The 13,025-nt window shown below is 42.8% G+C and overlaps 1 protein-coding gene across 1 annotated transcript in view; it reads left to right on the forward strand.

Annotated features, from left to right (window-relative positions):
* LOC308458304 (dynein axonemal heavy chain 11-like) overlaps positions 1 to 13,025 on the forward strand; it is a 228,996-nt gene that overhangs the window by 96,452 nt on the left and 119,519 nt on the right. Inside the window, exons 37-42 of the mRNA XM_080973289.1 lie at positions 1,219 to 1,423; positions 2,705 to 2,870; positions 3,947 to 4,049; positions 5,767 to 6,006; positions 9,333 to 9,494; positions 11,700 to 11,893. Of these exons, the coding sequence (XP_080829415.1) occupies positions 1,219 to 1,423; positions 2,705 to 2,870; positions 3,947 to 4,049; positions 5,767 to 6,006; positions 9,333 to 9,494; positions 11,700 to 11,893 (1,070 nt within the window). The remainder of the gene's footprint in view (positions 1 to 1,218; positions 1,424 to 2,704; positions 2,871 to 3,946; positions 4,050 to 5,766; positions 6,007 to 9,332; positions 9,495 to 11,699; positions 11,894 to 13,025) is intronic.

Consider the following 13,025-nt stretch of genomic DNA (forward strand, 5'->3'; position numbering starts at 1 on the left):
TAACCTTAATCAAACCGCACAACATTTCTGTGATACAATTAAGTAATAATATGTCCATTTTCCAGTTGGCTAAACTAAGCACAGATAAGTTAATTAACTTACCCAAGAGACTACACAATATCAATTAATCACTAAAGTAGAAACTGCATCCAGAATCACAATTAATTATAGCCTTGCTCTGATTGTTATTAGACTTTCTTCACTATAGTGCAAGCGTTTCTCTTCGCAACACCAGAACGAGTGTATTCACACGTCATGCACACCAAAGACAGCCGCTGAAAAACTCTTGAAGCTTAGTGACTGATTCAATATGCAGTAGGCATATTTCACTTCAAGAATCCACATTTTTCTATCTGCCTCCTCGGGTTCTTTGTGGGCTTGTAAAAATGACAATCCATTATGGACCTATACTTTATTTTTCATTTGGAACCTTGTAGAGAGAGCCATCTTCCTCCCACCCTCTCACCACCTCACCAGATTCTCACATTATCTCCTATACAAGCTGACTTCATACTTCATTTCTGCCATTGATATGCCTATTTTCTGCAGTGTGAATGAACTGCCTGGGGTGATAAATATTAAAGTATATCTGCAATTACATTTTCAAAAGAAATTGGGCCTTTTTTTGTGAATAAAATTATTGCTGCCATATTTACTCAGTTTCCCAATTTTAATTCTGATATCCTTGGGTAGAATTTTCGGTCCAACTTATTGGCAAAAGCAATTCAACATCATTTCTCTTCATTTATGTCCATGTTATATTATTTCAGCATAATCATATGGTAGCGCTATGACTTATGTTTATAGCATGTCATTTATATTTGAAAATGTGAATATAGACATTGCAATAATTCTCATATTACATTTCACTGTATTTTAAGTGACAGCAAAATGCAGTATTCCACCACATTGAGTTACAAATGCTATATAATGTAATCTTGCTAAAACAGCTATTTAGCTTCTGATCTTTGCAGTGTCAAAAATCATTCATTGTTATTACAAAATTAAGATTATGACAAGTATAAAGTCTGAGTAACTGTTATATATTTCCACTTGTTTAATCTTAATGTATAAATTCACTTTTCTGTCACCTAAATTGAAGTATAAAAACAATTACATTGATTTACATTGCGAAAGAGCACTCTTAACTGCATAACATATATCTTTCCCCCTTGTCTCTAAAATGCATATACCTCTTTGCCTTGTCTGAGGGAACAGACAGTCTTGATTCATACATCCGAGACCATTCGCTTGAGATATTTTGTGGATTTGCTTTTGGAGAAGGGTCAGCCAATTATGCTTGTGGGAAATGCTGGAGTTGGAAAAACCATTCTCATGTCGGACAAGTTTAGCAAGCTCTCAGAAGATTATATGGTGGCTAAAGTCCCCTTCAATTATTATACAACATCTGCTATGCTTCAGCGTATGTAACTACCATCATTTTACCTCCTCCTTTAATATTCTGTCTTTACAGCAGCACAACTTCGAAATTGAAAAACCATGCCATTTCACCGCAGGCCTGGGAATTAAGTAGTAGTAGTAGTAGTAGTAGTAGTAGTAATAATAATAATAATAATAATAATAATAATAATAATAATAATTTATTATTTATACCCTGCCCATCTGGCTGGGTTTCCCCAGCAACTCTGGGCGGCTCCCAAGAGAATATAAAAATGTGATAAAACATCACACATTAAAAACTTCCCTAAACAGGGTTGCCTTCAGATGTCTTCTAAAAGTCAGATAGTTGTTTATTTCCTTGACTTCTGAAGGGAGGGCATTCCACAGGGCGGGCACCACTACCGAGAAGGCCCTCTGCCTGGTTCCCTGTAACCTCACATCTCGCAATGAGGGAATCACCAGAAGGCCCTCAGGGCTGGACCTTAGTGTCCGGGCTGAATCATGGGGACGCTCCTTGAGGTATACTGGGCCAAGGCCATTTAGGGCTTTAAAGGTCAGCACCAACACTTCAAACTGTGCTCAGAATCGTACTGGGAGCCAATGTAGGTCTTTCAGGACTGGTGTTATGTGGTCTTGACGGTACTAAGATTACAGCACACAATTTGTCAGAAAAAGCAAAAAAATAAACAAATCCTGGAGGATCAGTCATGGATCCCCTGTGTGGTTTAGTGCTTCCAGTTCCAGGTCTTATGTATTTATTTATTTTGACCTAGATGCATCAACACGGTCTATTTTGTGTGTGTAGTGTCTGCCTTCTGTTGTTTTACTACAACCCCCATCACCTCTTGTCTTTGGCTATGCTGGTTGAGGCTGATGGGAGTTGGGAAAACACCACTCTCTGAAAGGAGAGACTGTTTTAGGGTAGCATGACTGGTTCGGCTGCACTGGGCATCAGCGCCACAGGCGGTGCCACAACAATCGTGAGCTCAAGAGGCAGGGGGAGCCACTGAAATTTGAGCCGCACCAAGTCTACCACTGCTGGAAGGCACCACACTGGCTACTCCTAATATAGGCCCTCAGCCACAAAGTCTGTCGTTTCTGACTGGCAGCTCAGAATAAATTTCATTCACGTACTTAAGGCTTTTTAGACCCTCTGAGCCTTCGACATGTGAAAGCGTACATGAATAAGCTCTATATATGACGATAATGATCTGTTTGAGCACGCTAGGTATTTGAACTCTTTTCCTTTTCCTACAGCTGCGCTTCAACTATTGTTCTCATGCAACTTCTGTTCTCTTCACAGGTGTTCTTGAAAGGTCCTTGGAAAAGAAAGCTGGCAGAAATTATGCTCCTCCAGGCATGAGAAAATTAATTTACTTCATTGATGATCTTAATATGCCTGAGGTGGATGCCTATGGGACTGTCCAGCCTCATACTTTAATTAGACAACACCTCGACTATAGTCATTGGTAAACTTTTTTTTTAAAAAAAGTTTAAAGTTATACATATATGCATATTTGGAAATATTAAATGATTTCTAGCTTGACTAGTATGACTATGAACTGATGAGTAAAGAAAATAGCGTGGCACATATTCATGAGTAGGAACCTTTATTTTGCTTATCTGTTGCTGGGGAAATCTTCAATATTTGCACTGGTAGATGCTCTATATATGGGCAGCCAACCATCAATGGAAGAGCATGACAAAATGACTGCAAAATTTTGGGGATGCAGTTGCTGCTTACCTTAGTAGGTATTGCCAAGAAGTACAGCTAGAAAAGGAACGTGGGGGGTGCTGTGGTCTAAACCACAGAGCCTAGGGCTTGTCGATCAGAAGGTCGGCGGTTCGAATCCCCGCAACGGGGTGAGCTTTCGTTGCTCAGTCCATGCTCCTGCCCACCTGGCAGTTCAAAAGCACGTCAAAGTGCAAGTAAATAAATAGGTACCGCTCCAGCGAGAAGGTAAACGGCGTTTCCGTGCGCTGCTCTGGTTCGCCAGAAGTGAACCTCCGGAACGAATTAAGTGCGTAACCAGACGTACCACTGTATTAACGTGGGATCTGCAAGGTCTCAGGCAGACACTTTTCTTTCCCATTACCTGTTACCTGGTTTTGACTGGGTGAATGAGTTCACAGTAACCCTGAACCACATCCATGCCTGCTTCAGCCCCTTTCCAAGCGCAGAACTGCATCTGCTGCACTTGTCGAAATTGGTTACGGCATCTCAATAGCCTTGTTAAAGGGATGCCAACATTGGAAATTCTCGCCTCTATACAGGAGATACTTGAACACTACTGTCATAATTTGATGAGAGAAGGCCAAATTTAGGTCCTGTCAGTCTTCAGAGTTGCTTAAGAGACTGCGAATTATAGGAATCTTGTGTTAAGAGAGCAGGGACAAAAGAAAGGTTTTCAGATCTTTTAACAGAGGGCTACATAATCAGACTTTCTTCTAGCAGCCTTCAGTGTGAAGATCTGTCAATAGGGATCTCAAACTGTGAATATACAATTGAGTTTTATTATCTCTTTGTTATTTTGTAACTACATAGGTATGACAGACAGAAACTGATTTTGAAAGAAATTCACAATTGTCAGTATGTCACGTGCATGAATCCCACGGCTGGAAGTTTTTCAGTAAATCAGCGTCTTCAGGTAGGTTGCCATAAGTGCCAAATGTTAGCTACCTATTCCTCCCTCTTCTTCCCCAGAATAATATTAAAGTGATTTTAATTTCAGCAATAGAGAAAATCATTAACTTTATTGTGTGCACTGGTGTTTACACCTCTGGAGATAGAGTTTTTGGGGGTTTATGTGTGTTAAAAATACTCAAGCACGGCTTTTTCTCTGCTTTCTCGTAATAATACTAATAAATAATGATACGTGAATCGTTGGACTAGATACAGAGCTAAATAACATGATCAGGGATGAGCACAACTAGGTACATTCACACATAAGCACTCATTGGAAATAGCTTCCTAATCTGCAAAAGTATCCTCTGAATGTGAATGGATGCCTGACTTGAATAATCCAGGTGAAGTATTTTGTGATGAAGTGAAAACCAGCATGAATGAAACAAAATTAAAAGCACAGGAGGATCACTAGGTGAAATATACTTGGAGTCGAGAGTGGATTTCATGCTCTTTATTCAGCTCATGGTAGTGAGGAATGAAAGTTCCCCCAAAATATCTGCTTTATATACATTATTTACACAATGGGCCGCACGTGATTGGCTAATTCCTGGATTCTCCTGTAGGCCAATCAGGTTGCGGATTCACTTCCACCTGGAGCTGGATCGGCTGGCTCCTGCGGACCAATCATACTGCTGCATTGTTCTAGGACTAATCAGACTGCTGCATTCTGAATCCTATTGTTCTAGGACCAATCAGACTGCTGCATTTTGGATCCTATTGTTCTAGGACCAATCAGACTGCTGCATTTGGATCCTATTCAACTCAGTACATAACACTAGGTGTCAGGGACCGTGATGAGGAGGGCTGCACTGAGGAGGAATGGTGGGAGCCACCCCTTCCCCCTGCTCCTGATCAGGATCCTGAATCTTCCCAGGAGCAGGAGGACAGTATAGATTTGAAACAGTGGTTTGCAGAGGGACATAGTTCAGAAGGCAGAAGCTGGGAAATCTGGATGGGGAACAGTTAGGAGAAGAATCACTGGGAGGGAGAGGGTTAACAGATTCACTGTCTCTGGAAAGCATTCCTTTGCTCAGCCCAAGGTCAAGAAGAGCAGATAAGGTGGCAGCAAAGAAAGCACAGTGGTTACAAGCTCGGGTTACAAGGCGCAGTAATGACGTGTGTGACTAGGGAGTAAGTGGGTGGAACCCTTAATTGTGGGAGCACCTTCATTCCTAGGAAATGGATTCTCTCGCTGTGATCATTAAAGTTTCTAACTGGTTAGAAGACTCCTTTTCCTTTGTTTTGCTTGTCTACTGCCAAAGTGGGGAGGAAGCCAGTTCCCTGAAGCCTGACACTAGGCAGTTTAGGATGGGAATACTGGGTTGGGCTTCATCCCTTTCCATTGGCTTCTTGGAAGCATCTTGTTGAACACTTTTTGGAAGCAGGATGCTGAACTTTGGGTCTGGTCCAGGAGGACTCTTCTGATGTGTAGGACGATACATAGATAGATAGATGGATGATAGATGATAGATAGATAGAGATAGATAGATAGATAGATAGATAGATAGATAGATAGATAGATAGATGATAGATCAAAGTATGTTTCTCCACACCCAAAAAACTTTTCAGCTCCCTATGAAAGTTGCCTTCAAGATTTCAAATATGCAAATCAAATAGTAGCCATAATATACTCTCTGGTTTGCTTCTTCCCCGTCTCCCTTTCCCCCCTTCTCTTTCAGAGACATTTCTCTGTGTTTGCTGTCCACTTCCCGGGAGCAGATGCTTTAGCAGCTATCTACGGGAAGATAATGAACATGCATTTCCAGCAAGGGGGATTCTGTTACAGTATAGTGAAGTCTGTCAGCACACTTGTTCAAGCTGCCATTTCACTACACCAGAAGATGACGCAGAATTTTCTACCCACGGCCATCCGATTTCATTATATTTTTAATCTAAGAGATTTGACACGCATATTCCAGGTAATGCAGTTCACTCCTTTCTTTGTTTCCAGTTGGTCGGAGTTTTGTTTTTTTAAAAAATAATTTTTATTAAGTACAAATTAGAAAACATACAAATTTACAATAAAAGAAAATACAAAGGAAAAAGAAAATACATATAACCAAGGAAAAAAATTAGAGAATACTTTGCCTCTTTTCATATTTACAGTTATTTATACCTCTATAAAATGCTATTCACAATAAAGGAGTGAAATGAAAGATAAGATATCAGAAGAAATAAAAAATAAAGAAGTAAAAGAAAAGGATCATAGGTGAAAATGTTTAAAAGTAGACGCGGGTGGCGCTGTGGGTAAAAGCCTCAGTGCCTAGGACTTGCCGATCGAAAGGTTGGCGGTTCGAATCCCCGCAGCGGGGTGCGCTCCCGTCGCTCGGTCCCAGTGCCTGCCAACCTAGCAGTTCAAAAGCACCCCCGGGTGCAAGTAAATAAATAGGGACCGCTTACCAGCGGGAAGGTAAACGGCGTTCCGTGTGCTGCGCTGGCTCGCCAGATGCAGCTTGTCACGCTGGCCACGTGACCCGGAAGTGTCTGCGGACAGCGCTGGCTCCCGGCCTATAGAGTGAGATGAGCGCACAACCCTAAAGTCTGGCAAGACTGGCCCGCACGGGCAGGGGTACCTTTACCTTTACCTTTAAGTATTCACTATACATAGCCGCTTCCCATCTGTATTTATATTCAATTGTATAATTTCATCTTGTCCTTATCCACCTTAAAAAGTGTTGTTGTTTTTAAAAAGACTTCCACTGTTTGCCTCACGCGTTTTTAATAATCCGTTCGTCAAATCGTCTGTTCTTCATATTTTCCCTTTGGATTTCCTTAATGTCTCACTTTGTGTTTTTTATATTATGCACAAGATTATTCTAAACACAACCAGATTTTTATAGTCTAGCCCTGGTTTTGTAAATAATCATTTAAGAACTCCCATTGCTTCATAACCATGGTCGGAGTTGTTATATAACCCGCATACAGTGGACCACAGCCAGCCTAGGACGTTTTGCCACTTGGGGCAAAAACCCACTGCTGTTCCCTGCCTCTGCCTCCTTGGAAGTGCCCCTCTGCTGCTCTGCCCCCCCCCAGCTACTGCTGCCTCTATAAATGCCCCTTGCCCCTTGCTCTGCTGTGTGCATGGTCTGCCCTGCTGCAATTATTATTATTATTATTATTATTATTATTATTAATTATTATTATTATTATTATTATTTATTTATTTATTTATTATTTATACCCTGCCCATCTGGCTGGGTCTCCTCAGCCACTTTGGTCAGCTTCCAACAAAGATTAAAAATACTGTAATACATCAAACATTAAAAGCTTCCCTAAACAGGGCTGCCTTCAGATGTCTTCTAAAAGTCTGGTAGTTGTTGTTCTCTTTGACATCTGATGGGAGGGCGTTCCACAGGGCGGGTGCCACTACTGAGAAGGCCCTCTGCCTGGTTCCCAGTAACTTGGCTTCTCGCAGTGAGGGAACCGTCAGAAGGCCCTCGGCGCTGGACCTCAGTGTCCAGGTAGAATGATGGGGGTGGAGACGCTCCTTCAGGTATACAGGACCAAGGCCATTAAGGGCTTTAAAGGTCAGCACCAACACTTTGAATTGTGCTCGGAAACGTACTGGGAGCCAATGTAGGTCTTTCAAGACCGGTGTTATATGGTCTCGGCGGCCGATCCCAGTCACCAGTCTGGCTGCCACATTGGCCACCGCAGCAGGTCACACCCACAAAGGAGTAGGCAGCAGTGGGACACAGAAGTGACATGGCGCACATAAGGTGGAGGAGGCACAGCCACATAGGAGGCAGAGGCATACTTACCTGGCAGGGGAGATACCATGATCACATAGGAGGCAGAGGCAGTGAGCAGCACACTCCTTGGACCCAGATCTGCCTGGTGAGCGAGGCAGCCCTGCAGTAGTCTTACAGGAGGAAATGGCTGGTCTGCACAGTAAAAAGCAGGATCAGTGATGGATCTATGTTCATAAATAATATTTATTTGCATGGAATTCTAGCCTTAGAAAAGTTTTAGTCTGGGGTGGGGTTGGGGGTTGGAAAATAATTCTATGGACATATCCATAGCTGTCAACTTTCAGATTTGAAAATAAGGGAATCAGCAGCCTCACCTGTCCCGGGGATAGTCTACGGGATATCTAACAATCCAGGATAGCAGCAGGAAGCAGCGGGAAACGGGAAACCCTTCCTGCAAAAAAGGGAAGGGTGACAGCTATGGACATATCTGTGGCACAGCATGGGGGGGCACAGGGGCAGTTGGAGCGGGCACAAAATTGGTAGGGGGCACAAAATTTCAGCACCCAGTGCTGCCTCAATACAACTGCACACTTCTGACTCTGGGCTCTGTTGAAAACGGCTTCTCCGTGTGTAACAGGAAGTGAACCCTCCAAACAACAGAATGACTCTTCTTATCTCTGTGGCTGCAATCTCCTAGGTGATGTGTGTGCCATTAGGCAGTTAAATGCGCATGTGCACTCCATCCGTCTGTCTCCCTCCCATTCACCCCTCCATGCGGCCCCTGGCACTGGCAACCCACGATACACCACTGGTACACTTTAACAGCTTAAAAAAACAGTGAGGTAATTTCTCCCTCGCTGGGTTTCAAGTCACATTTGCATGCTGTTGTACACACCAAAGGGGAGCAGGGATGTCTCAACCAGCTGTGCATCTTCAACTGCTCCCCTGAAACCCCCAAGTCCTCATGAAGCTGTCATTTACAGTGCAGTGACTGTCTCACATGTATATACCTCAGCTTAACTTCGAAGTGGATGTGGTTTGAGTTTTCATTTCGGATTGAAGCCAGTTTGAGGGGAAATACATGAAACAGTATTACTTCTCAAGAATCGACGGGATAGCTCTGCATCATGGATAATGTGTTTGCCCAGATTTAAAAGCCAGTGGTGGGAGCACATTGGAGCCAGAGGAAATAGGTAATGTACACACAGCCATAGTCTGAGAACGGAATGCTGTAAATAGAGTGAGGCCGTTCTCGAGGCAAATAATAATAGCATGATTTTCACTCAAATGTAAATTATAGATAGTAAGGGTGGGAGGAAAAGGAATTGATGTTCACAAGGCAACCATAGTGCCTCATTATAAACAACACATTGCTTTTAGCTGCAAGCCATTAATTGCCTATCAAATATATGCACATATTGTGAATAGCAAAGCCACATGTTTTTGTGTGTGCCGGAGGAGTATAGTTTATTGAATGGCATATTTAGGTACTAGTCATAAACTGATGCTCAAGAAAGATAATGTGCAAATAAACACTTCAAACTGTTTTGTAGGGTATGCTCTTCGCAACCCCGGACTGTGTGCGGTCTCCTATTGACTTGGTCCATTTATGGTTTCATGAATCTTCCCGAGTCTACTCAGATAAACTTATGGAGGAAAATGATATTGAACATTATAACAAAGTGCTTATTGATACAGCCAAAAGGCATTTTGAGGTATGTCTTGAGTGTGACTTTGACCATGAAACATTCCTATCTGAGGCGTGTTTTTCATCTAATCGTTAATGAAATGCATTGATTGAAGCTAGAAAAGCAGGTTGGACAGGTCTAATTGATTCTGCTGAAGATTGTGATTGCGTGACACAGGCTTGATTGTGTGACACATGAAGGACTCTGTCATGACAGATTAAAAATGTAAAGCATCAACTCACCATTGGTTTTTAGTTGAAGATTTGGGATCCACAACTGGGGCTCACCATAGGCATAACCAGCATACACATGCATGTTTGTGTTAAAAGTGGATCCCAAGTCTGGGACTAAAAACTTGATCCCAGAACACAGGTGCCTTGTCACATGCCCACAACGTAAGTTTATAGCCACCCCTTTCACTATATCCCTGTCAATAAGTTGCTGAAACATTTCTAAAACAGCCCTGTTCAGGGAAGTTTTTAATGTGTGACGTTTTAATGTATTTTTAATCTTTGTTGGAAGCTGCCCAGAGTGGCTGGGGAGACCTAGCCAGATGGGCGGGGTACAAATAAATTATTATTATTATTATTATTATTGTTATTATTCTATAAAATATATGAGAACTGCTTGAGGCTAAGGTACCATGTTTGCTGTCAAGCTGCCTTGAACTTCTAGGGAGGTGCAATAGAAGCAAGCGTTTCAAGTAAATTGCTGGCATCCGTCTGTCTCGAGAGACAATGAAGGAGTGCACCTTCGGGGGTGAAGTCAAACTGTTGGAAGTTTGCAGCGCTTTGCTGTTGCTGTAGAGACCGATATGGGAGCGACATGTTTTGTTGCAGCCGGGGCAGATGAAGGCGTCGGGTTGTGCTGCTGGCGTTTCTTCTCCCTGTGCTCCTCCCAGAGGTCATTCCTCCTCTGCTCACTGCTATGGATACATGACCTGTCTGCCTGTCTCCAGGCACTGTGGTCATCTGCAAGTGATTCCCACGGAGCAGGGTTGATCTTGTCACATTTGCAGACATCTTTATGATGCAGAGTTGTTCTGCCAGTGGTCATGCAGCTTGAACCTGGTCATCTAGCCATTCTGCGGGCATGAACAAGTCAACGTAGATGTCACTGAGACAGGATTGTGAACATGTTGGGAATGTGGGCTTGGGAGAGCACATCTTTGTTGGACACTCTGTACTGCCATGTGGTACTTCAATAACTTAAGGGACGCAGGTGGTGCTGTGGTCTAAACCACTGAGCCTCTTGGGCTTGCCAATCAAAAGGACAGCCGTTCAAATCCCCACAACGAGGTGAGCTCCCATTGCTCTGTCCCAGCTCCTGCCAACCTAGCAGTTAGAAAGCACACCAGTGCAAGTAGATAAATAGGTACCACTGTGATGGGAAGGTAAACGACGTTTCTGTGTGCTCCTTTTTTCTGTCACAGTGTTCTCTTGCACCAGAAGCAGTTTAGTCATGCTGGCCACACGACCTGGAAAGCTGTCTGCGGACGAACGCCAGCTCCCTTGACCTGAAAGTGAGATGAGCGCCGCAACCCCATAGTCGCCTTTGACTGGACTTAACTGTCCAGGGGTCCTTTACCTTTACCTTTTTTCCTTCAATAACTGTGCTCTGGTGCTCACTTTCAGGTCAATACGAGTCTGGTTTCACATTTTCATACAAAACAGGAAAAGGAAAAGAACGCCAGCTTTAGTTTTCATGTTCTCAGTCTGAGCTGGATTGTGACCTTTTAGTTCTCTGGAATGGAAATTTATCTGCTCTCGGGCAGTTGTATCTGGTGACTCAGACTACAGTCCTGTGTGCATTTACTTTGAAGCAAGTCCTACTGAGCACATGGGGATGTTTCTGAGTAAATGTGCAAAGGCTCTGGCTACGAGTCAAGTATTTCGCCTTGTCTTGCCAGAGGGATTTGAGAGTGGCCGTATCTCTATAGCAGAGCTTTTGCTTTGCCTATGTTGGACCGCCAGCATCTCCTGGAGAAACTGGGAGTGTCCCCAAGTCTTGGAACCCTGGAGAGCCACTTCTAGGCTGGGTAGACAATACTGAGCTTAGGAGAACCACTGGTATATGGCAGCTTCCTATGTTCCTAAATTTTAATTCAGCTTCTGTGGCTATAATTTCAGCATCCTCTATTTGATACCAAGTTAAAATTAGGAGAATCAATATAGTGAAAGGGTTAACGTGCAGGATGAACACTTGTTTGTATCTCTGTGTTGTTGCCACCAGGGTGTTGATGAGCACGTATTTATCTATAAGCCACTAATTTACTGCCACTTTGCCCATGGTGTTGGAGAACCTCGTTACTTTCCAGTATCTGATTGGAAGAAGCTGACCAGAATTTTAACAGAGGCGTTAGAGCACTACAACGAACTGCATGCAGCAATGAACCTTGTTCTCTTTGAGGATGCCATACAACACGTGTAAGTTATTTGAGTCTCGGCGTGTGTGAGAGGTGCCGCTTCGATGCAAACAATACACTGGCGTATTTACAAAGTATTTGAAAATGCCCTCCTGGAAAGTTTTAGAAAAGGGTAAGGGGTGCTTGTAAAGTGGCCGGATCTAAGCGAGACTTTTAGCACAGGCTGACTATAGAAATGCATCTGCAATTTTTTTAAAAGGTCTCAAGGAGCCAGGATCTATTGTAACCCATTGGCTGTTGCTCAGTGTGTGACCAACAGGTACTCTGCTGCTGAAGTCAAATCCACAGTAAAGCTCAGGGGCAGATAGAGACATGACCTGCAAGGATATTTTAAGATTCGGTTGATAGAATATTACATTGCTTTCAAATATTTTACAATTCCAGGTGTGTGTCATGAAAGAAACCCCTGATGCTTTAAAATTATTCTAGAGATCCCTGGGTGAAATGAAAAACATCAGTTCCCCTTTCTCGGGTCCTATGGCATTTCTTTCTAGCAGCTTGCTCATTTCAGTGAAGATATCAATGTATAATAAGGACTGGGAGGAAATAATTATGAGGTGCATTTCAATGTTCTAAATTTCCCAACTTACATCTTCATTCTGTCACACTCTCATCCTACTCCATATGCTGTTCGTATGGTAGCTTTGAATGGTGGGGTTTTTAAACAGTGGAATCCATAGAAGGTATCATTCATATATATGTATGTGTGTCTACACTGTATTGTATCAGTTTTGAAGACTGGCACTACATTCATCTATATTGTGGCCCAATTTGAGGATGCCTCATCAGCGCGGCAATGATGGAATCGTTTCCCAAAGAGTTTCTGAAAGGCTCTTCCACCAGGATCTGCAACAGAAAGCAAATTAATTTTTCCCTCTTGTTTTGTTTTTTGGTTAATCAAGAAAAACACACTTAATTACTCTGGCAGGAAGTCATGCATGTAGAGGCTGAGCTCAGCCTGAGGCCAGATGTCAGCGAGTCTGAGGTAGGATGAGTTCTTGAGAAAGCTTCAGTCCCAGCAGAGATTGATCTAATCAATAAAATAAAAAAACTTATTCTACTCACAGTCCTTGTTTAAGAAACCTATTAAACCCAGCACTAACAAAGATTTGTCATCATCTCGCCATCCTGCA

Source organism: Podarcis pityusensis (genome assembly GCF_964106645.2).
Source record: "Podarcis pityusensis genome assembly, chromosome: 1".
Classification (NCBI taxonomy): Eukaryota; Metazoa; Chordata; class Lepidosauria; order Squamata; family Lacertidae; genus Podarcis; species Podarcis pityusensis.